The sequence below is a fragment of the Pithys albifrons genome, chromosome 5 (assembly GCF_047495875.1).
Source record: "Pithys albifrons albifrons isolate INPA30051 chromosome 5, PitAlb_v1, whole genome shotgun sequence".
NCBI classification, from domain to species: domain Eukaryota; kingdom Metazoa; phylum Chordata; class Aves; order Passeriformes; family Thamnophilidae; genus Pithys; species Pithys albifrons.
Window position 1 is genome coordinate 30,397,282 of NC_092462.1, and position 24,144 is coordinate 30,421,425.

General features: G+C 42.4%; 1 protein-coding gene across 1 annotated transcript; it reads right to left on the minus strand.

The window, feature by feature from the left end:
- Window positions 1–225: 225 nt before the first annotated feature.
- On the minus strand, window positions 226–21,463 carry TMEM154 (transmembrane protein 154). Its single transcript, XM_071556102.1, has 6 exons — window positions 21,272–21,463; window positions 12,827–13,132; window positions 11,042–11,069; window positions 9,802–9,887; window positions 8,298–8,358; window positions 226–5,054 (listed from the first exon to the last, which is right to left on the minus strand). The coding sequence occupies exons 1-6, from the start codon at window positions 21,399–21,401 to the stop codon at window positions 5,039–5,041; spliced, it is 627 nt and encodes a 208-aa protein (XP_071412203.1). The 5' UTR covers window positions 21,402–21,463; the 3' UTR covers window positions 226–5,038.
- Between the last annotated feature and the right edge of the window lie 2,681 nt (window positions 21,464–24,144).

Below are 24,144 nucleotides of genomic sequence, written 5' to 3' on the forward strand. Positions count from 1 at the left end.
TTTGCTAAGGTAAAATGAATTTCAAAGCACTTCTGCAATTTGACAAGACTTGTGCATTAGCCTTTAGGCTTTTTTTTTGCCTGAATTTTGTAGAGCTGATGAGAGTAAGAGATCTATGTACCACATACAGCTCTGTATATCTTCTAAGGCCTGAGTAATCTTGACATCAAGTAATTAACACCCATTGAGTGGATTGGCAGGGTTATGAGAAAAAGAGAACCTGTAGACACTAAAACCTCTTTTTATTAGAACAAGTTCTAAAATATCAAACTCTTATATACAATTAAGTAATATTGAGACTTTCTAACATTTACATTACAAAATAATTGATAAAACAGTTGAATATACAGCAATTTCACATCAAAAGTTGACTTTATAGCCCTCCAATGGATTTAGCATTACAAAAAAAATTATTCTTTTAATCTCAGAGTAAGAGTCACTTATGAATCTATAGCTTATGACTACACAGAAACTAAAAAGAATGATCCTTTTTGCTGAGGTTAATATTAGGGTTATGTTCTTTACAAGTGCAGTATTCATATGGAATTAATAAACTGCTGGCAATGTCAATAACCTTATGATTGTGATGTTATGGAGGAGTTATTTCTATTTTAAGATACTGATTTTTAGCATATGTAGGAGAGATGTTGCATAATTACCCTTCTTATTATCCATGGATTTCTCAAAAGAATCCTGCTTTCAATCTGTAGCTTTTCTGCCTTCTGCAGGACAAAAAGGCCTCACAGTGTAAAATAGATGTTAAATTGTCTGGAAGTGCTGGATAACTACTGAAATAATTAAAGAAAATGGTAGAAAAATAACAGTTCCTTAGGGATCATCACATTGGCTAAACATTTTAGAACAATGCACAGTGGAAGAGGCTTTGTGTTTGCATGGTTTTTCTCAATTTCTGCTGAGGGATGATAACTTGAGTTATCAGTTGCTGGTAGATGTTGCAAGAGGGGGGTGAGACGGGTTGGCTCAGATCAGGATATTACAGCAGAGGCATAAATATTGTGTAGTTCATAGTGATAATAAAATAATTTTAAAACCTGCTGGTATCTTATTTGCTGTCTGGTTGTCCTCTTTTTTGTTTTGTGGGTTAGAGGATCTGACTGTGTGCATTACTGAGGGAAAATTAAGGTGCATCAACAAAAGGTGTCAAGTTAATACTCGTGAACTGGAATATTAGAACATTTTGGCTGTACCAAGGTAGGAGTGAAATGATCTAAGTCCCCTGTAATTCAATCCACCTACAAGATTAAAATACTGAGAGAAAACTGTGCAAAAGAAAATGACCAGGAACTGCTGACAAGTGTAAAACAAACAGGAGTGCAAGGGGCACACGGGCAAACAGAAAAGGGAAATTCTGGGTGGGATGAGGGAGGAGAGGGGCCAAGGCAGTGCCCAGGCTGAAGCTGAGCCCATGAACTCAGTGTCCATGGAAAGGTTTGGCTGCAGCCACAGTGAGTGGGTGCTGGGGGATGGCCACGGCAAATGCAGAAGTCATTGTGAAAATGACGATCAAAGAAAGAGAGCAGAGGGATGAAATGGGGCAGTGCAGAGCTGGGCTCAGTAGCAGAGGAATGAACCATCCCCTCTGTTGTTTAAGCCTAGGGGAAGAGTCACAATGACGTAAAAATATTTAGGGAAAACAGAAATACTAAAAATTGTATTTGTCTAATATTGAGGGAATCTATTAGAACTATCCATAACTAAACATAAATGCAAACTACTTGGCCAAGGAACTGTCCAAAGTATTATTTTGTATTTTAAATGCCTAAAAAGTACCTGAAGAAGAAAATAAATTCTCTAGCATGCCAGATTTTAGAGAGGATGAATGACATACCCTGGATAATCATAAAACTCTAACTGAGACATAAGTTCTGGACAAAGTTAATTTTAAAACTTGATATACAGATTGATTAATCATGAGCACTAGAATAAGAATTAATGCTTATTGGCATGAGTTTACAGAGCATACATTCACTCGGGGTAAATTTAAAAAATAAAATACATAAATGAAACTAAACCTCTGAGAAACTGACTTGGAACTGGGCAGCATTTCCTCTGGTAGAAGGACCACCTAGAGTTAACATTGATCCAAAACACCAACAGGTAAAACACAGGCTCTTTTCAAATGCCACAGCAGAGTGAGTGAGTACATTGTACTGTCATTGATGTGTGGCTGGGACGGGGTGGGGGATCATCATCTTGTCAGAACTGAGTTATGCCAGACAGTGTCACCTTTGCAGGACGGTTAATTTTAAAAGCCAAAAAACCAAAATACAAAAGGCAAGGACTTGACTTCTATACTTTATGTCCCAGCTGTGTGTGAGCTGTCTTCGGGGAGAAGGCGGTGGCTGTTGGAGATGGAGCTGTGGGGGCTGGAGCAAGGCAGGGTGAAGTCCCAACTGGACACCTGGCTTTGCAATCGGCTGGGCCCCACTGACTGCCCTTCAACCTCACAGCTGGTAATGCTCTCAAAATACACCTCTTGTACCATTAAAGAAAACATTCCCTGGTTTGGGCATGTTCAGGCTACTGCTTTGGAAACTGTAGGAAGTCTGAGTGTAACGTCTTTGTCTGTTGGAAAGAAGTTGCTAACAAACCTGCTACCAGAAAATATCTATTTACACTTTTTAAAATTTTCTAAATTTCAATCTTCTACATTTTTTTCTCCTTGTGACTGCACTACTTAAACTCAATATTCTACAGAACATGTTTACTGTCAGAAAATAGTGGAAATGTTTTAAAAGCAAAAGGGTGTGAAAAAACGAAGAATTAAAACACTGTGGTAGTTTTGGCTTTAGGCCTCAGTTAGGCCTAAATTTAGCAGGCCCAAAGGATGTGACATAGATCAGAAGGGACAAGCATCACCTGTCTTAAGCAACCAAAGAAGTATTTCATATCATCTGAAGTGTCAAGAGGAATAAAGAGAGAGAGAGGAGGAGCTTCTGTCTCCTTTGAGTTTTGCCTCAGGTCAGTGAGGGTGCACTGCCCCGCCCTGCCGAGATTAGGCCTTGCTGCCCTCTGCACTGTATTATCTAGGGAGGTGAACATTTTCTTGTTAATTTTCTCCTCTCTTTCTGGGAGGTTTCTCTGGAGGAGTTTTTGAGAAGTTTTGTGGGGTTTGGGTGGTTGGAATCTGTATTATTTGGTTGGGTGACTCGGTAGTTATTGTTGTTAGTCTGGTTTTCTTTTTCTCACATTTGTATATATATGTATTATATCATATTCTGGTTTTAATTGTCTTTCTTTTGTATACTATAAGAAGGTTGCTATTTCAGGTTTCAGGTTGGGGTTTTTTTCCTCCCCCTTCTTTTCCCTTGGTTGGAGGGGGGAACCCTTTCTCTCTGTGTTGGGCAGTTGGCATTTTGCCAGCTCAACTCAAGACAAACACCTTTTTCACACTTAAAATGCTCTAAGGAGGGAAAATCTATCTACTATTATAATCCATTTAATCCAATATTTGCAATAGTTTTGGAGCAATGAAGAAGTTTTATTCTTTGAGGAAATTACTGATCAAGTCATATTCAGTAACGGAAGGATGTTGTTAGCTGCAAACATTTTTTCTTTCTACATTGTGGCACGTCCTTAATTATTCACAAAGCTGAACCATCCTCTTTATTTGTCAGCAGTTAGTGACACTTAAATATCATCCCAGAGGCTTGGGGTGTTTGTTTTCTCTCTTGAACCAAGATATGCATGGTAACTTATTAGTGAGTTATTTGCAGTCAAACCCAAACCGGTCATATCAAACATGTATTCAGTGGGAAGGCACTCTATATTTAAACAGAAGATGAGGATAGGCAGGATAGGATAGGATAGGGTATAAGACACGGTAGGATGTGAATTTGCCTTTTTAAATAAGGCAAGAGAAGCTTTGAACAGACATGGATCAGACTTTTATGTGTGTTACATATTTAAACGATGTCCTTAAGAGATGTGCTATTTAAAATCAATGGACACAGTTACAACATTTATATTCCCATCTTGAGGTGTCTCAGGAGTCTGATTTTTTTCAAAGGTGACCAGGCACAGTCAGAAGTCCATGTTTTTCAGATATTGCAAGCTCAATATTCAACAACAGAAGCAGCAGAAAATGTACTGCATCTGAAAACCTTGACCAAGTAGTTACACACAACATATACATATCTAAACCTGTGTTTGGTGTGAGTACTGAAGCGTTCAGTTTTTCAACCTCACTTATTTTTTTAAAAAAGAAATGTTTTCAAGCTGAATATTGCTGCAGTAGATGGTTAGAGAACAGCTCTGGGTAGGGAGTCATATGGTGAGAGCTAGCCCAGGGTGCTCATCTGTGAAGAAAATGAACTGAAAGGCAATCTCAAAATAACACTTTTCACTTCTCCAATGCTTTTAATTTGGAAACCAAAAAGCACACTACTGAGTCCATGCCCTCACTGGGCTGCAGTTTCTGCTGGTTATTCTTCTGAGAGGCTCCTCAGCTGCTCTGTCCTCAGAGCTGGTCTGTCAGTCCTAGCCTGGTACCTCCCCAGCAGCAGCTCTGTGCTAATCAGTGCACCATTCAGAAAAACCACATTGAAAAATAAACATTGCACAGGTATGAGCTTCACATCCACCAAACCAGGACAGTCCAGAATTATGGACACTGACACAAACACCCACAAAAAACAAAACAAAGAAACCCACCCAACTTGGAACAGAAGTGGTTTTAAGTGCTGCACAATACACAGCTGCAGAACTAGACAGAATCGCAAACTGTTTTGAGAACTTTTAGGGGGGAAAAGAAGGAGGTTTCTCTTCATTTTTGGTGAATGTCATTGCGGAAAGAATTTAAATCAGTCTCTAATCTTGCTACAGTGCTTTTCTTTTTTCTTTTTTTCCTTCCCCTTGGTGATGTTTTCTTTTGGAAGACCACATATAGCAGGACACAACAAAAGCACTTTCTTGTCTGGCCTTTTGAGGTTAATTATATTTAAATCCAGTTCTTCCAATATCTGGGAGATGATTAGCTTGTGTGCTGCTTCCTTTTAGCCCGTTTGCTGTTCTGTCCTCATGATTCACCATCACTGTGTACACATGGAAAAGAAGAAGACACACCAGTGTCATGCTGTTAAGGTTAGTTTTCTCAGCAGGAAATAACGTGCAAAAGTATCTCCGGAGTCCATGAGAAGGTGTTACCAGAAAACAAATCTGTCAGCCATGCAACAGATGAACCCATCTGCAGTGTTGGATGCTGGCAGTAAGGGCTGCTCTGATTTCTCTGATGGTTAGAGGCTGCCCAGCACAGCCTTTCTCCTGCTCCCAGGCCTCTTCCCACAGGTGAGGGTACCTTTCTACAGAGGGAATTTTTTGTATTATATCTGACCTCATAACAGGTGCATTTTCTCTTTGTTCCCTGGGTTTCTGCCCAGCTAGCTTGCTCCCTAGCTCTTTCTTAATAATGTTTGGTTCATGCCAACATTAAAAATGTGACACCTTTTATCAGCTGATTGGATTTCAGTCAGCATTAAGAGCAGAGTTTTGAATCTAAAGAGACCACTCATAATATTTCACATGTTTTTTTTAAGTCACCTGCCTCCTGTGCTGCCTTGATGCTCATGAGTATGAATTTTGCCCTAATAATAGCTTTGTTTCATTTTACTTCACAGTCTTTCCCTTTTCTTGCTCAAAAGAGCTGCTGAAAACATCTATTTATCTGTATGTAGTTCTATTTCCAACATTATTTATTCAGCTAAGTGTTTGATCAGGGAAACCAGCAGATACTGGTCTGCTAAGGCTCAATTGCAGAAATAAATAGGTATCAATTTTTTGTTGTTGTTTACCCAGAAATCCCACCCTTTCAGATACCTTTTCTCATTGAAAGAAAGCATATTTTGAAATTCCATGTGAAAGGAAATTAGCAGAAATAGCTTTGAGTTAAGGAAACACTCAACTTAGAAATATTTTACTACCACAGGGTTCTGTTGCTTAAACTTTTAAAGAATTTTATATTAAAAAGTCACTTACTCTGAAAAGTAGTTTTGGAACAACTTTCATTCTGAAAATGTCAAAATGTCATTACTGAAATGTTTAGCCTCAGATATTTTCAAAATTATATCAAAATAATTCATAGTTCAAAACATTTGGGTCTTGATGACTTTTCCCCCAGGATCTTTATGAAGTAAGGAAACAACACTAAGCCATCTCTGTTCAGTGAGGCCTTGAGATGTTTCCCTATACTGAAATATCATCAATAAAATCTAAAAGAGAAATTACTATAATTTGAGAATTTTTCCCAAACAAAGCAGTATTTCAGAATCTGAAATTTAATCAAATAATCTCACACTTTGTATTCAACTCATATCCTTTGTCTGAGCAACTCTGAATGTTTTAGACATAAATCTCCTATTTTTATGTGCTTTTTTTTTTTACCTTTCTACAATTTCTCCATGGTCTGATTCTAAGGTACCTGTCACAAGAAAATGTACTTAAATGATGTGCGTGCCACAGCTCTGACTGAAGCATATTCGTCTGAACAGGGTTGTTTTTTGCATTAAGGCATAAGCCTTGTGTTCTGTGCCTGTTGTGTTCTGAAGCGACAATAACTCTGTATTACAGGTGGAAAGCTGGAGGTGAGGAATGGCCTAAAGATGCTTTTTGACAGCCAGGAGAAAAATCCCCTCGTTCTGATGGTGTTAATGCAAATCCAGTACAAAAGCACTTTACCAAGGATGGTATTCAATATGTCAGCGGAAGTTGGTATGTCATGATGATTTCTTTTTTTTGAAAATGAGTTGTTTAAGTTTTGGAAAGTAGACAATGCTAAGCATGGTGCACCTGAAAAGCCTTTCACAGTATGACTGCCTTTTTCTGGTGTTAACATATGGCTCGAGCATGCTTTGTCCTACACTCCCTGCTACAGTCAGGGGTATGCTCAGCAAATCTGCTTTTACAGAACCATTGTGCAGCTGCCTCTCCTTAGCAATTTTCCCCCTCTGAGTTATCATTTAGAGACAGGAAGGGAAGACACAGATGGCTAGCAAATCCAGGATCTTTTCCAGCTGCTCAGGGTAAAATTAATGTGCTTGCTTGCATCTGGAACCCAGGATCTAAGTTGTTTGTTTGTTTTTTTAACAAAACTAAACTAAAACAAAACCCCCACAACACAACAACAACAACGATTTCTCTTGCAATAGGTGTAGGCAGAGACCTTTCATACACAAATGGCTGCAGTGAACAAGCCCCACCTAAAAGCTGCCCTGAAACTGCAGCTTTGGGGCAACTGAGTTGCAAACTCTCCAGCAGTGGTGATTGAGCATCCCTGCTATTTCATTCCTGAGCAAGGAAACTTAGGAAAGAGGACTAGGATATTATGACTGTCTACAGTGTGAGGTATAGTTCTACCAGAGGGGCAAGTTCAGCTGAATTATCTGGTGCCATGGGAAGCAGAAGACCTGGTCCTCTTCCTGCCACCCCTCCCTGCTCCTGGCCTTTACTGATTACATCACGGCTTCCACTGCACCGGGATTTTCTTGGCACACAGGACAGTTTACTCGTTTGTTATCATAACCTAGCACAGAGGAGCTGCTGTGCCCACTCACTAAAATGCAGCTGCAACACAAGGGTGCAGGCAAGAGCAATGTACAGCCTCTTGTTTCCAGCTGGAACCAGAATTTTTAATTAGGGAAAATGAGAGTTTGAGAGGAGCTTAGGAGTTCTGGCCAAAATCCTGAGGAAATCAGCCAGAAAGATTTTAACTTTACAAGCTGTCAGGATTGCGGTTTTGCATCTCCCTGGGATCTCTGCTTGTACTATGAGCTAGTGCAAGCTCTGGGGGAGTGCTGCACCAGAGAAGGCCTTTTGGGTTTCCCTGGGATCAGACAAGTCCCTGTCTGTCAGGTCACAGCTCCAGCCAAAAAATCTGGCAGTGGTTCTCAGGGACCTATAGGCTCCAGGTGGCAGAGGGGAACTTGGGTGCCTGTGCTGGTGAAGAGTGCCAAGGAAGCTGTGCTGAATGCTTGTATTAACACCTTGGGAAGCTGTGATTAAAGTCTGATCAGCAAGTGAAATTCCCTCTGTGCCATCTGGTTGTCTGTCTTGCACCAGTTTACAACTGCAAGATTATTTAGCAGTGCAATTTACAGGCAGAGACCTTTTCAGAAATAAGAGTGTCAAGCCTTTTGTTTAAGTTGAAGTCAAAGTCCCTATATATAAAATCTTTAAAATTTATATAGATCAAAGAATCATTCTATAATTACATACAAAAATTACATTCTTTTTTAGAGTGACATTGACTGTATTTCTTCAAATAATATAATGAATTAAAGTACCTTGGGTTGGCAATTGATTCTTTTTCTTCTTCTCTTACAGTAGGCAAACATTCACAGTCAGCTGAAAAAGGGTGGGAAACAAGACCATAGTTAGTATTGGCAGTTCTTCTACATGTATTTAAAAAATGCATCAACTTCTATTATGCAGTCTCTCTAAAATATAGATCTGCAGATGTGCTTCTGCATCATTTTATTTGCATGGTCTCCATTGCATAAATGTTAGAGGTTTTCAATCCTCCTTCCCTTTGATAAGTGTTAGAGTTTCTTTATTATGTATATTTCAGTTATTTATGTACACCTATACAAATGAACTACTTTTGAGGACTGTTTTGTACAAACTACCATGGGGAGGGTTGTTTGTTGACCTTCCAGTGCTTAGAGTTGCACCTGTGCCTTATAGTTCAGCTGGGAATTTGGGGCTTGGGTTTACAAAACAACACACACACACAAAAGTATGTAAAATATTTGCTCCCTTTTCTCTACAATATTTTAACAAATATTTTCCAACACTATTTTCCCATGTAGTACACTAACGCCTCTTTCACTACTGCCACTTAGCACATGTTTTCCAGCAGAGCTTACAGACCGCAAAGGTCAAAACTCCGTCATGTGGAACACTGTGCTAACGTGAAGAAATGCTCCAAGGAGTTTTATGTCCTGAAAAACAAAGCATCCCTAGTAGGTCAGGCAAATGAACCATTTGGATATATGGCAAGGGACCAGGAATGAAAAAAATATCAGTGTTTCAGCATTTCCTAGTTGGTGAAAAGCTGTTCTCAGTTCAAACTCAAGCCTCAGTTCATTCATGCCTTACCACAAACCTGCATTATTTGAGGAGAGCCTTGAAGGAGAATGCAGGTTCCTTAGAGATTATGACCAGGAGATTTCAGCTGGGAGGAAAACGGGGTGAAAAATGCAAGATACTTAGAAGTAACTGAGAAGGAAGCTGAAGATGCTGCTGCTGGTAGTTACTGCAGGTTCTAATTGCTCCATGGGCTGATAGACTTGCAAGAGAGGGGAAGGACAAATTCACAGGTTCCTGGCAGTATTTTTAAGTAAATAGTGGTCTGAACTACAAGCAAATGCATGTTTCTCCTACAATACCACAATGTGGAGAACAAAACTGTAGAAATTCTGACAACTGGAAGGACTAGATGCTTTAGAGAAACTAGTATTCAGCATTAAAAATGTGTATTTAAAAATATAAATACCACTCTCAGCTATATGTGTGTTTAATAGAAATGTCTACTGCAAACTGAAAACATTTATGAGATTCCATCACATGTTAAAAATAAACTCCCACACAAACCAAAATACTCCTCTGAAAAATTCTACCCCTGACATTTGTATAGTTATTTTAGTAGGAGGGAGTCAAGAGCACAACTAAAAACGCTGTAGGAAAGGCAGTGACATGCATACAAAGTGCCTTACATTAATTTTTTCCACATGGGATCTATATCAGCTAGCAAGAGAGGAAGGATGGAGTAGAGGGGTTACCGTGTACCATTTTTGTTCATGCTGTTCATCCATTTATCAAGCTCTTCCATTTCTATCTCCATAACAGAGGGCGTGTCTTCTTCAAAAATAGGACTTGAAACAAGAGGAGGGGGGGGGGGGGGGGAAGCATTACACAAAATGCTTAATTTGAACAACTTACAATGTAGTAATTTTTTATGACTTTTCCAGACACATGCATTAACTCTAAAGCCATCCTAGCCTAGCAATCTGAGGAGATGTCTGCCCAGTGGGTGTCAACTAAATGGCTGCAAACAGATGCAAAGGAGCGACGCTGAGATGCCTCTCCTGGGCAGAGGCAGAGCTGGCTGAGACACAGCACACAGGGCAATTCAGAGAGTGCAGTCTGGGGTGTGCCACAGCACAGGGTCACTTCAGCTCCTTGAAAAATGTCCCTGCTGTAAATAGACACTAAAATATAAGAGTTTGTCTCTGCCCTGCTGGGACAGATGGCAAAAGCTCCATTGCTCCAGTGATAAAAGCAGAAGTCCTAAAGTTTCACCATAGCCATAACTGACATTTGCAGTGATTTCAAAAGGAAAGGTTATGAGTAGAATAACTGCATTTATTTAAATGCCTCCACTTAGCTTCCTTTTGCTTATCTTCACACAACAGAAAAAATGTTTTTAGCAAAAAAAACTTTTTTCCCTCCAAGAGCCAATTTATGACCTTCCAGCACTGATTAACAAGATGGAACTCAATAAGAGGTAACAACAAAAATTACCATTCTGAAAGAGGCACATAGCTTTTGGCTTGGTTTCCCAGCATCTAAAGCATAGCTCCCATGGCAGCCAGGAAAGCCTTTCTGCCTTACCTCTGAGTGAGAAGACAAACTTGAAAAACAGGAGAGCAAGACACAGAGCTTACTCTGAATAGTAAAAGCCTGTGATGAGCCTGGGAACTGATCCTTTTTGCTCCTGAGGCACCTTGTGTGTCTGGTGACTGATGGAGCAGGAGGTGCCTAGAGCAGGCGCAGCAGGCTGTGGGTGCCTGTGGGCAGTGCTCAATTCAGTCGCCTCAACTCCTCCTGCTCTAGTCTTGCACCTTCAGCCAGGCACTGAAGTCACGCTTTAGTCACCTACAGAGGTAGCTGGTGCGATTGGCAAAAGGTAATGGTGTTTAGTGTATGGTTCAATTAAAACAGGTGGTGAAGGAGCCAAAAGTCATAATGTCTTGTTAGAATAAAATAAAACAATTAAAAAAAAAGGAGTGATATGCATAAAATTTACCTTTTCACATTTTCGCTTCCCAGTTCATCTGGAAAAGAAGAATGTTGGTGTTCATAGCTCTGCATGATATATACCCCTCGTACATACAAGGTCCAGACTGTAAGTAAGCCTCGAACAGAGTCACATAAAACAGGTTGCATTTTCAAAAGGCATGAAAAATAAATTGTAGATGAAAGACAAGACATCTCATCCTGTTTGTAGTTTTCAGAGGAACCCATTATTTTTAATTCTGAACACACTAAAAGCAGCTCATTATTAGTTCAACCATGCTAGGAGGAAGCTGAGTGTCAGTGTTGCTGTGGGTGGGACAGGGCAGATGCACAGTCCCCTGAGCAAAACAGATGCCATGAGGGAAATGGTATCCTGAAAAGGAACCACTTCTGGAAAAAAATTATTTACAGGATGTGTCAGTACATTTTTCTACAGACTATACACAGGCAATTCAGCTCTGTCTGGAGACTTTGGGAGCCACTCATGGAGAGAAGAAGCTGTGGATGCACTTGCATGGCAGATTAAATCTGTTAGGCAAATGAAGCTGAACTAGCCAGATGTCAAAAGGGATCCAAAACTACTTATGACCCCAAGACAAAGTAAAGAAGGGGGAAAAAATGGTGTAACGGACATAATTGAGATAAATACCTTCCACTCCAGGAATCAAGTGACTGAAAAGCCTGTCTTCAATCAGTTTATTTTTAATTTATTGTTGCCAAGGGGTGTGCTGATACCTCCTAGTTGTTCCAGCACTCCTGCACTCCCTGAGTGCAGTGCCACACCAAAACTACAGAACCATCTGCCCCAGCCTTGAAGATGCTCAAAATCCCAGCTCCAAGCAGTAGGCATAGGGCAAGAGATCCCAGGATTTTGTTCCTGAAAGGCATCACACTTCCTATCCCTCTGAAGAGTGTACCTGCATTTCAGGCCATCCAGAAATACACAGACAACTAAGTGCCTGGCTGTGAATTCAGTTTATTAGAGGGTGATCCAGTAATAAGGCTCTATTGCCTAAAAACACCCTGAAAAATTGACTTAAAAAACCTGTGTTGAATGTGTTGCGCTGTCTGCAGGTGGAGGAGCTTAGGGCTGCACTCTGACTCTGTAGAGACACTGACATGGCCATTTCAGGACTTCACTCACCAGCTGTGTGGTTTTAATATGACACCTCAGTTTGTCACCTGTGGCTTGACACTCTGAGTTACCACTTTCTTCGCTAAGAGATCAAGGCACCTTCCTGAAGCTCTGCTCACCCTACCACAGCACTCAGGCAGTCTGACCACAGAATTCCTAGCTCATTTTATGTAATGTCTTCATAGCAGCCACTATTCTATGGGATTGGGATCCCTTAGAAGTGTTCCTTAAAATTGTTTTCCTTGTTCTTGTTTTATTGAAGCTCCAAGCAGCTTTACCTTGTGGGCAGTACAGGCAACAGAAGAATTAATTTCACCTTGCAGGAAGTTATTGAGCATAAAGAGAGAATAAGTATTTGCAGCCAGACAATTACACCCCTAAGTGTTCTCAGCATTGCCAGGAGTCAGGGCTCAGTGCCATGGCTCCCATGGCTGCACAGCATGAGCAGGAGGTGCCAAGAAGCAGAACTAGCTCCTGCCCAAGGAGAGGTGTGTGCCCAGGTACTGCTGCCAGGGAGAATCCTTCTCCTATCTGTCAAATGTGCAACTACAATCAGAGAAGGACATCCTACATGTGGCATCACAGGCCTCCAAATAACATTTTGTTAATGTTGACTACATCCTAAAAATATCTTTTTGATGCACAAGAAGACAAATTTACCTTGCTTAGACTTTTTCCTTTTATGATGCATTAAAAAAAATGTGATCAATAAAATCAGCAGGACCAACAGCACGGCAGGAACAACATATATCAAGATAGACTGTTCTGCTGCTTCTAGGCTGTTCTCATGATTCACATCATTCAGTTCACTACTTGGAGTACTTTCTGTTTCAAAGCTGCTTTCAGAAGTGCTTGTCGCGACTGCCTCATGGTGTTCCACAGTCGGAGAACCCACAGCAGGCGGAGATGTTACTGTAACAGTGGATAACGTCAGCGATCCATCTCCTGATCCATCATTTTCAAGGCCTGTCAAACACAGGAGGACAACTTAACATTTTATGGATTTCATGAGCATTATCAGTGGGTCACAGTGTACAGCTTTAGTATTTACTTTGCATTTGATGTCTTAAAAAAATCAGCAGATGCCCCATACACACAGATTTTAAATTTTGGGCATCAGATGTAAAATTAGATTGCAAGTTTGTCACAAAATCTTACCAATTGTGACCACGCTCCTCAGCTGGCTTTTACAGGGACACACCAGCATGTGTGGTCTGTGTGCACACAGCTGCCCTGCACAAACAGACTTCTTTTCCTGCAGGTTGACATCCGGCCTTGCTCACATGTAAAATTATTTTGCTTCTTCGTAAACCATTCTAGCCTGTTTTGCTTCTCAGTCTCGGCACATACATTCTTCCCCTTACCCAAGGAGCTGGGTACTCCTTTCTGGAAGACCATTATCCCTCCTTCACCGATTCCTTTGGTTCATGCATCTCCCTGTTTCTATGCCTTTCTCAAATCTGTTAAGTTTGTCTCACTGTGAAAAACAGAACTGGTGAGAGGAAGTCTGAAGGATGCAGAAGCTGCAGACTTCCACTTATGCAAGGACTAGAAGAGGTGGTGGTAACACAGGGACCTTACTGGATCCAGCTGCAATTAACTGTTGCTCTGTCTGATCCTACAGGCTGGCTGAAGGAGTATATGGTAAAGCATCAGTGCTGGTTATTCCTCATAAATGCTAAGATTGGGGGTTTTGAACCTTGATTTTGGTTTTGGTTTCATTTATCATGCATTTTGCAAGAAAAGTGGTTAAAATTCGGTATATTAGTACTAGTAAAACAAGTGCTTTTTGTGAGGCTAATTAAGAGTCTACTGACTGTCACAGAGTTTAAAGCTTCAAACAAGCACGGCAAATTCTGGGCTGATACTGCATTCTATACTGATGCCTAAAATTCCATAGATAAATTAGAACAGCGTGCTTCCTAATGCAAAGCCTTCAATAATTTTCTTAGCATGATATTAAATGATGGGGGGTTGTGTTATCTGCCCTTTCAGATACAACACTGGCACAGTACAGGTCTCATTTTATGAAATAAAGCAGGATGGGATTTCATGACTTTTGCAATTACATGTTTCTCCTCATTCTTGTAAAGTGCTGGGCAGCCATAGTTTCCACTAGAGTTAGCAAGAGCTTAAGGTTTTCAGCACCTCAGTGCTGGCATTTACAATCTCACAGGACTGGAACCAAAAGCACTTAGCATTTTAAATGCTTTTGTAAACACATTAATCTTCATAATGGCCCTGAGAGATGAGCAGTTATCATCTCCATTTCACAAATGAGAAATCAGAAGGACAGAGATGCTGTCCTTCCAAGGGATGCAAAGTGTGAGAGGAAAACTGGGACTAGAGCGCTATCTCATGCTTAATCCATTCTGCAGCATCTCGTCTCCCATCAGATTTGCTCAAAGAGATGAGTATTTAATGAGACTGTATTCCAGGAAACCCAATTTCATATGAATAAAATTATTTATGTGTGACAGCAGTGTTTTATCTAGATTTTTATGCTGCACATATCACACAGGCATCTGATTGTTTCATCCTTTCCTAAAAACTAGGAAAGAATTTTAATACTAAATAAATAACACCTAATGCTTGAATATAGTATTTAACACTGTGAAGGTCACCAGCTTCCTGCACCATGATAGGACAAGGAAAATGATAGCTCTTCCCTGGTAAAGCACTTTGAATCAATAGTCTCTCTGTCACTTTCTTCTGTATTTAGTGTTTCAGTCAAGAGCAAAACACTGTCTGACTCCCCTGCAGGTAATGACCTTTTATGTGTGTGCTCCTCCACCCCTTCCCGTGATCTGCTAGCTATCCTTAATCCCATTCCAGAGGATGGGAGGGAGAGTTCCTCTCCATCATTAGTTTGACCACTTGACTTTTCTTTCCCAAGGTAGTTTATAGTTCCTGGTGCCTGCAGCCCCTCCATTTGAATTGCTGTTGTGCAGAGCAGTGATGTAGCGCTGGAGATGTCTGTGCCACCTGTGACATGATGGACCATGCCACTGGCAGAGATGATGGCCCACCACAGTCTCACTGAACCTCTTCAATGACCTTGCTTCATTCCACACCTTTAGAGATCTCCCTGGAAACCCATCGCCTGCCACATTTGATGTACTGAGAGGAACAAGCTTGTTTCTTAAAATAGCACAAATGGGAAAGGGTGTGGAGAACACACCATACTTCTCATTTACTCTCAGAGTTAAAACAGATTTTTCAAATGTCTTAAGCATGGTGTGGCTTTAAAGCAAAGCAAACAGTCACACCTCATTAACTGCAGTGCTAAACCTTCAGCTGCAGAGTATGCTGGGCTTGGTTTCTGAGAGAGACTTTTCCAGTATCTCTGGTACTTTTCCTGTTTTTGAGCTATGAAGCAGACTTCAAATCATTTGTCTCTGTGTGAAATAGAATTGCCTTTTCTAGTCTCTAGGCAAAGAAAATTGCAAAACACAGGGAGTGACCTTGATGCCACATACTTTTGTTCACTTTGCATAATTCCAGGGACAAAACAGCATCTCTCTGGGAACACCATTTCCTCTGACAGAGATCTCTTCTCTGAGTCAATTAAGTACATCTTTCAGCAGAAGGGCAGCCAATTGCACAATGTTCTCACAAAGACATTGCTCTTATTTCCTGCATTTTACCTGTTGTCTCAACATATCTCCCTCTGCTGTCACCTCTGAGAACCAGAGCTTGGACCCGAGGGGTGCCATACCCGTCACACAGTAGCTACTCTCACTCTCAGGCCACCCACACATCGCACTTTTACACAGTAAGGAAGCACAGCCTGCACCAGGGCTGGCCTGGTGGCTTGCACCACGGAAGGGTTTGCACCTCCAGTCTGGCAGAGAGAGGCAGGCTCAGGCCTCCTGGTGCAGCTGTAGCGCTCGCCGCAGCCAGCTGCCCAGGCCACATGAGACCCACGTGGCCTGCCCCTAAGTACCCACTGTTTTTCAGTGTTTGATTTTGAAGTACTCAAAATAACAAGTGGGCTGTGTTGCAGCTGGCCCCAGTGGCTGTTTTGTAGGGTGATTGAAGGATGGGTGTTGCAAGGTTTGGAGCAGGGCAGAGGCGCATCTTAAAATTGGAGATTTTGTGAGAAGTTATTCAAACATGCCAGCTTTGCACTGGTAACTCATACCATGAACTATCTTATCAGCTGTGCTGCCATTTCATCTTGCAGACATCTACTAGCTCCCTGTAAATGGGAATTTGACCATAACATAACATAACATAACATAACGTAACATAACGTATCAGGATGGAAAACCAAGGTCAAAGGAGTGCAACAAAGAGCAAGTTACAGCTGACCATGTACATATCCCCTTGACTTTACAAAGCTTGTGCCCATTCTCTTGCTGAGCTCAGCCTCATACTATCGGCTACAGTCCAACATCCATACTCATCCCTCTGCACATCTTTTCCAAGGAGCATGTGCTCATAGAACAACCACATCTGCTTCACATCTGGACTGTCTGGGGCATGAATGCTGGTGACTTCTTCCTGTGTCAAGGGCAGTGGATGGGAACACACCACAACTTCAGCCCAGCCCATATTGCCCCTTTTCATGCTTTCAGGAACAGAAGGTAGAGGAGCTGGCACACAGCTGAGTCCCATCCTGATGAGGAGGTGGGCAAGCTGAGACTGGAAGCTAAGAAGCTGGAGCTGGAAGTTAAGAAGTCCTCAGGTTTCCACCACTGAGGTATTAGAGGATCTAGTCCTCAAGGAACCAAAATGCCTGAGCAAGCACTAGCAGCATCTCAGAAAAGGTTCAATTAACATTTCTTGCAAATTATGGAAAGGCTATGTTCCTGTACACAGATACCATGGTATAAGGTGGTACTCAATATTTTCTATTTTAAAAATATGCTTGGATTGCTGACAGTCTTTGCTTTTCATGGGAGACAGAGGGAGTTGAAAATACGGAGTGGCTTTACAGATTGGAGTCCAAGAAACCACATCTCGATCAAACAAACAACATTTCTATTGTTGCAGCATTTCTTTCTCTGAGGTTTGTGCTGCAGCACTCAGAAGTGGTGATATGAGCTTCCTGATGAAGTAAGCAGGCAAACAGGTTTCTGAATTCAGTTTGATGTAAGGCAAAGGAAAATAGCAAAGGAAGATAGCCATCAGTCAGCAAATTCAGTTCTGCTGCAAAACTGTTGGTCTCCCTGCTGCCCTACCATCAGACTCAAGCACTGGGGTCTCAAGGAGAGTTTTCAAATTACACTACAGTACCACTTAGAGAAGAAAAAGGGATGGGGTAGAAAAAAAAGCAAGAGCTGTGTCAGTGGAATAGCCAGGCTTACTAGTCTGAAAGGAAAATTTTTGTTTCTCCAAGCTTTCCCATACGCTATAAAAATGCAGTGAAAGGAAGGGCCACAAGGTGACAGAACAAGAAAAGGTGGCATAAAGTTACCACATCCTACATGACTCTGCTCTATACACACATTTCTTCTGTTGGTATAGTCATACCTCTCCACATGATCAGTATGATCCTCTCCCATATTGCTTGGCTCATCCCTGCACTGCTCCTCTCCCTACATTTCAGGTTGCTGTAAGAAGGGCTGTTCCTTGCCATGACCAGGGCTTGCCCAGATGCCTGTTGAGGCAGGTCTCCCCTGTCAGTCTGGCTGCAAGAGGAATACTCAAAAGCCTGCAGGCTAGCTGTTGGGTGCATACGCTCTTCTGATGAGGGAGCACAGGCATTTCAGGATGGCTAATCTGTAGACAAGATCCTATTAAAACGAGGTGCTTAGAAAGCGTTATCTAGGTATAACCTGAAAGAGGAAACAACTGTTTAAGCTTATTTATAGATGATGGAAAATGCTTTTCCTCACTGTATTTCCATCTAGCTGAAGTGCTGCATTAACTGCTGGTGTTGCAAATCCTTCCTGGGACCTCATGTCTTAGAGTCAAATGAATTTGTCACATTTCTCACCCCCAGTACTAAAAGTTTCCCAGACCAATTTATGCATTTTGTTGCTTCTACTTAGTCTCATGGCCTTCCAGCGCTGCTTTTGTGATACCCATGCAACCTCACTGTGATGTAAATCTTTTAGTGCTCCTTGCTCTCAAGGGGACCCTGAAATTAAAGATTCAAAAGCTCCAGAGGCTTTCCAGCTATCATAAAATCTCTTGATGGAAAACAGACTGGTGTCACTGACTGAAATTTAGGATACAACCTTGCTGATGTAAATGAGAGATTTTCTGAAATGCCCCAGAAGCACTCGAATAAAAGACAGTGAACGTGTGTATATGGATAAAAGGGAGGAATGGGGATAAATTCGTAGGAAGAATTGATGTATTCAGTGGAAAGGATTTTTCATCTGCTTTTTAGGAGGCTGCACTTTGGAAAGAGAGTATGTAACAAATCCTCACTTCTTGTTGCTTTTCTAGAAAATTGAAACATTATTTGTATGGATTCAAACCCATTCTCAAGTTCATTGCTGTAGCAGGGAACAGTCAAAATTATCACTGCCTTAGAGACCTCCACTTTTTAGGGATTTAAACTAAAAGGCACTTCTCTGACAAAGGGAGAGTTGCTGCCTGTGCTCGTGGTGCAAGCTGATGAACATCTGGACCTTTGATAGCCGTGTTTCTTTGAATAACAACTCAAAAAAAAAAAGCACAAGAGACACAAACAAAATAAAGCACCATTCCAGCTCTTCATCTCAATGTTCTTACAGGTTTTACTGTTCCTCTCCCCCACACATTTTCTTGTTCCCCATATCTGACTGCTTACGTTGCAATTTCTCACACTTTTCACTGAACATAGTGGGAAATGGCTTACCCTGGAAAATGACTATAGAGTCAGAGCCTGTTCCTATAAGCTATAGTAAAGGTCTTAATGCTTATTACTAGGGTCAGCACACACACTTAGGCAGGTGTTTAGGGCTGTTGCAAGGCTGAACAGCGAGCACCATCATCTACGGTAGTGAGGGCCACTGTCATCTGTAGGGCTTTCTGGCTGCATTAAAGCCAGGGCAAGGGAACTGGTGCAAATCCCGATGTTCCCTCAGTATGGAGCCAGGAGAAGGCCAGCACCCAGAGCTGAGACCTCAGGAATGCTCTTAGAGCTGCTGGATTAGAGTAATTGTAGCATAGCTGGGAGAAAACCATCCGTAAAGCATAATCCAAATGGCAAGGTTAGGGTTTTACAAGGCTCTGGCATGGTATGGGAACAGGATTTATAATGGCTTTAATGTGTCTATGCTGCAAGATTTAATCATACTCTGTTTGCCTATTTTGTAGATGGTATTTAGACAGCAGACCACTTTAAAGGTGAGGACTGTGTCTGGTAAAAAAGCTCTGTTGAAAGTCCTGCCCTGTTAATCTGTGAGTAAGGAGGGGTGAGAGCAAAGGATGTCCGTGGGAGGCTGCCTTCAGCGTAGGGGCTCTCTACCCACCAGTGCCTCTGGGGTATGTAAGCCCTACATAAACTTTCCCCCACCAGTTCAATTTGCCCCCAGGGCTCAGGTTCACAACTTCCCCCTCCCACCCTTGCAGTCAGAGTACGCCCCAGCTGGTAGCATAAGCAAAAATGCCTTTGTATGGGGAGCAAAGTGGGTGCTCTCCTCCCCTTCCCCAGCTGCCGCAGGCTGGCTCCGGAAAGTCAGGGCTGACGGGGCTTGGGGAGGGTTCTGGCAAGACTGACTCACTCCTGAAGAGGAACCACTCAAAAATAGCCAGAATTTAAAGGTAGAACTACTGGCAGGAAGCCTCTGAAGGCAGTGAGGAGAGGGTTGGGGCCCCTGACCTCTGCCTGCTGTTTTGGGCAGCCTTTATGCCCATTGCAAAGAAGGACAGGGGAGTGCCCAGTCGTGAGCTGAGGGGACCAGGGACTAAGGCATCCCTCCACGCTGGGGAGGGGCTGAGGAAATAGTACTCTGCACAGGAGCTAAGGAAGCAGAAGCCTGATCACTGCATCGCCTGCATTTTGCTCCTCCGTTTCCCTGAGACCTCCGTTTTGCTCCATGGCAAGATTTTTGTTCCCCCGAGCACTTCGATTCTGAGTTGTGTTCAAAGCTTGCATATTTTCCTAACGTGTCTGCAATGCAGCAGAGCTGTAGTAACACAATGAGGACCAAACCATTTTATACCTCATTTAGGTCACTCTTACAGCTAAGTGACTCCTAAGCACAAGTAGCTCAGCAGCACAAGAGGAACCGTCAGCCTGGCTTTACACCCTGCTTATAGCACTGGTTTTCAGGGAAAACGTACCCACATCAAACCACCTATTCCAGCCATGCACTTTAAAACCTTAAGAGAAGTCCAGTGATGGCTGAGGGTGACCACCCTCTCTCCCTGTTTTCCGCAGAGGTCCTGCTCGCTACAGCAACACAGACACAGCAAACACCTCTAGTCCATACTGAGCATTTTGGCAGCGATTTGTTTGACACCAAAAGGTTTGCAAACACCACCTGGCAAGGTTTCACTAAAAAAGCTGCCTGTCATGTGCACTCGCTGGCTGCCAAAACAGCAGTGGAACCAACAAGCGCCTCTGCAACCCCAGCACCTCAGCATTTTTTCTCAAGTGGCTTTTAAACTCAGAGTTCTTCCCTTCAGAAGGTCAGGACCTAAATCCATGCTGCTGGCCACTTTGTTCTGCCGCTGAGAATTCAAAATATTTGTCTCCGGAACCAGCTGTTCTTTTGTTAAACCAGTTCCAGTGCACTGTGACTGCGGAAATCGGGAGTCAGCTTTTGAATGAAAGCGGTGCTCTGTCTTTAACTTTGCTACTAAATGCTGATAGTATTGGGTGTAGGGTCTAAAAAGTTCAACAAATTACTAAAACTAGAAGCAAAATGCCTAGTGGATCAACCTGAAAGCTCTGGTTTCCTATACAACTGCAATTTAGGAAATGTAGGATTAGGTTGCTGCTGTTTGGGGTTAGATCTAAGTTAAAAAAGTTAAACCTTTGAAGAAGACAGGCAGCTTTAAACAGAGAGGGTGAACACAGCAAAAAGCAGCACAGAGCAAGTCCCCGCAGATCTTCTCCCAGTGCTTAGTTTGGAGGGTGTTGCCCTCCAACTCAGTTCCATTGCTGCAGGCATGAAACGCAGTCCCACCTCGGCAGGCAAAAGGTGCTTTCTTACTCACCATTCCCAACAGATCCTCCAGCCAGCGCCAGGACTGAGAGCAGGGTGAGGAGGTTGAGGTTTCGCATGCTGCCCTGGCAGTGCTCCCACCCGAGGGGCGCTCCGGCAGGCTCCCTGCTGCACCCAAACATCTACATTTCCTGCTTCCTGCTGAGGTGCATCTGAGCTGCATTTCTTCAGGAGATGGACTCTCTTTGATGGGTTTTAGGAAGTGATGTAATTCTGTCTGGGCCTGTCAAGCGAGCAATGATTGCAAAAGAAAAAAAAAAGAGAAGTTGCTCTTCAAGCACGAACTTGGCTGAACTTGGCTTTATTCTGTAGGTGAGAGAGCTCCTGCTGTCCTCCACTCCTTTCATTCCTGACTTGACTACCTTCTATCTTTATCTACACATAGTACCACAGGGACAGACATCATACAAATACAAATCTGACAAAAAAATTCCTGTGTTAGCAGGAAGGTTTTATGTCACTTTTTAGGGTGGTTGAGCAAGCAAATTTCAAAAGTGTCTCCCTCTTGCCTTGGATTTCAAGCAAGTGGAACACTGTGTGCATTTATGACCCCAAAAGACAACTCCCAAGTGGGGTGTCTCCAACAAATGGGATTAATTTGCTGGCTCACCTAGCAGCCTGTAGCTGAATATTCTGGACTGGTTTAGGCTGAGGAAGAGCAAAATGCAGAAAACCACATCATTTTTTTTTATTAGGAGCAGGTGGCTTGGCTGGAAAGTGCTTAGACATCAGTATGACAATGGCTATAGATACAGGGGACAGAAGGTCTCAGGACTCACCATGGTGCAGTGCCTGGCATGATGGGGGGTTCACAGTGCCACAGCTGATGGAGGTGGTAAGGGGTAGGTTAATCCTGCAGGTTAATCCTTTTCTGTACTCCTCTTGATTTTCACTCCCCCTGGCAGTCTCTGGCTGGGTGTGCAGACCATGTGGCATGGCTGTTGTCTTCCAGCACTGCCCTGTCCTTTGCACCCTACCCTGTTGACACATTCCAAAACACCTGAGGGCTGACCACGGGGTTCCACATATGGCCTATCACTGGGTAAGAGCAAGGGAGGAGTTCAGCATTAAACCCAACATTTTCAGTCTTCTTGCTATATGGGGTGGGCCTATCCAGAGCCCAAGAACTGGACCTGGATCTAAACCATACCTGTTCTCAAGCAGGAAGGGTGGTTTGATCATAGGTTTGGTTTGCTCCACTGTACAAATAAGTTTTAGGTCTAAAAACTCATCATTCTGAGTCCCAGAGAGTCTGTACTCCTTTCCATTTCTTCCCCATCTCCTTCCCAGGTTTGCCACTCTTGGTCTTTCTAATATCATGTGGACCACAAACACGCTCCCCTGGTTTATTCTGCCCTGCATATTTGGCATTGTTGCCCCATTCTGTAGACTTAGCCCAGCTCACTCATCCCTTACTAAAACATAAAACCTAGACAGAGAAAGGGGAAGAGAAAAGAGAAAAGGACTTGTGTTTACTGCATTTTATCTCATATTTCTGGTGTAAAAGACTTTCCTCTTTTCCATTCTTTCCGCATAGGTTGTAGCATTTCTCACTCAGACTCCTGCCAACTATTTTTGACACACATTTGGCTAACAACTTGTCACTGCCCTTGAGAGCAAGATAGACACCCACTGGTGTGTACACAATTATGATCTCTAAGGCAAATAAAAGTACAGGAAATGTGACTCTTGGCCACCTTACATTTTAATTAAGTCTTCAGAGTGATTCAAAGGCAGTTTGGCACACACTTGACTATTTTAATTTTTAAAAAATGTAGGGAAAGAGGGATTAGGTATTCTGGATGCTGACAAATCAGACTGTCAAGCAAGGGCAGTTACCTTGGTCCATTCCCAGCAACATCGGGATCACGCTCCACTGAAGCACTCCCAGCAGGCTCCCTTTTCAGCCTCATGTGTCTCTCTTGATAGTAGAAACACAGAAGGCAAAAGCTGTAATGACAACCTTGCTGCAAAACTTACTTTTGTATTTGGAAACCCAAGTGGCATGATTTTGTAAGAGGGGCATCTGATAATTTCATAGGCCTTAGTGCATTTATTAGGACCCATAATGCACCTCAGCAAAAAGCAGCGTCTTTTCACAGGTGGAACAACCAAGTTTCCTCGGTGCTTTCAATGTGTGTTACCCAGCTGGAAACATTCTGTGAATGCCACATGCTACTGTTTCACTGATTCTTGTGTTACAGAGGGCATTTCTAGGCTCTTTGCTAATGTTCTTCCCTAATCAGAGACAGATTTGCATCAGTGATATTACAGGATGTCACCAGCAGAAAAACAGAAATGCCTTGTAATGCTGCAGCCATTTGACTCACACTCTTCTTGTTCCTTTTTCCTATGAAAACAACTAAACTTTTGCAACTCATGTAGCAAGTTTGGGGTTAGTTATGGGGCTTATATTACAACCTGTTGCTAGTGCAGCTTGTCTGCTGCAGACATCGGCAGCTAATTTGCTGCTCTGAAGTGCAGGCAGGGGCTGGAGCCAGCCAAGTTCTGCTAGTCCATTAATGACTTACTTCTGCCTCTGACATATGCTGGGAAAGGACAGATAAAATTTTCCCACAAGTCACTGTGAGAGAATGGGAAACAGCACTGTATTTCAATTCACTACAACCGAAAAATAAATAAATAAACAAATAACCATCAAAGCAAAGGAGTATGTGCAAAACCCACAGGGATCTCCAGGCAGCCAGAGTGCTGCCTGCAGTGGGACTTCTGTGGATCCCAAACTAAGCAGGATTTGCAGAGTCAAGGCTAAAATCCACAGCATCCTTGTGTAGAAACCTCAGGTGGATCTGGAACAGCATTCATGGTTGCACTTGTTTCAGAGCAAGCACTGCCTGGCTGAGT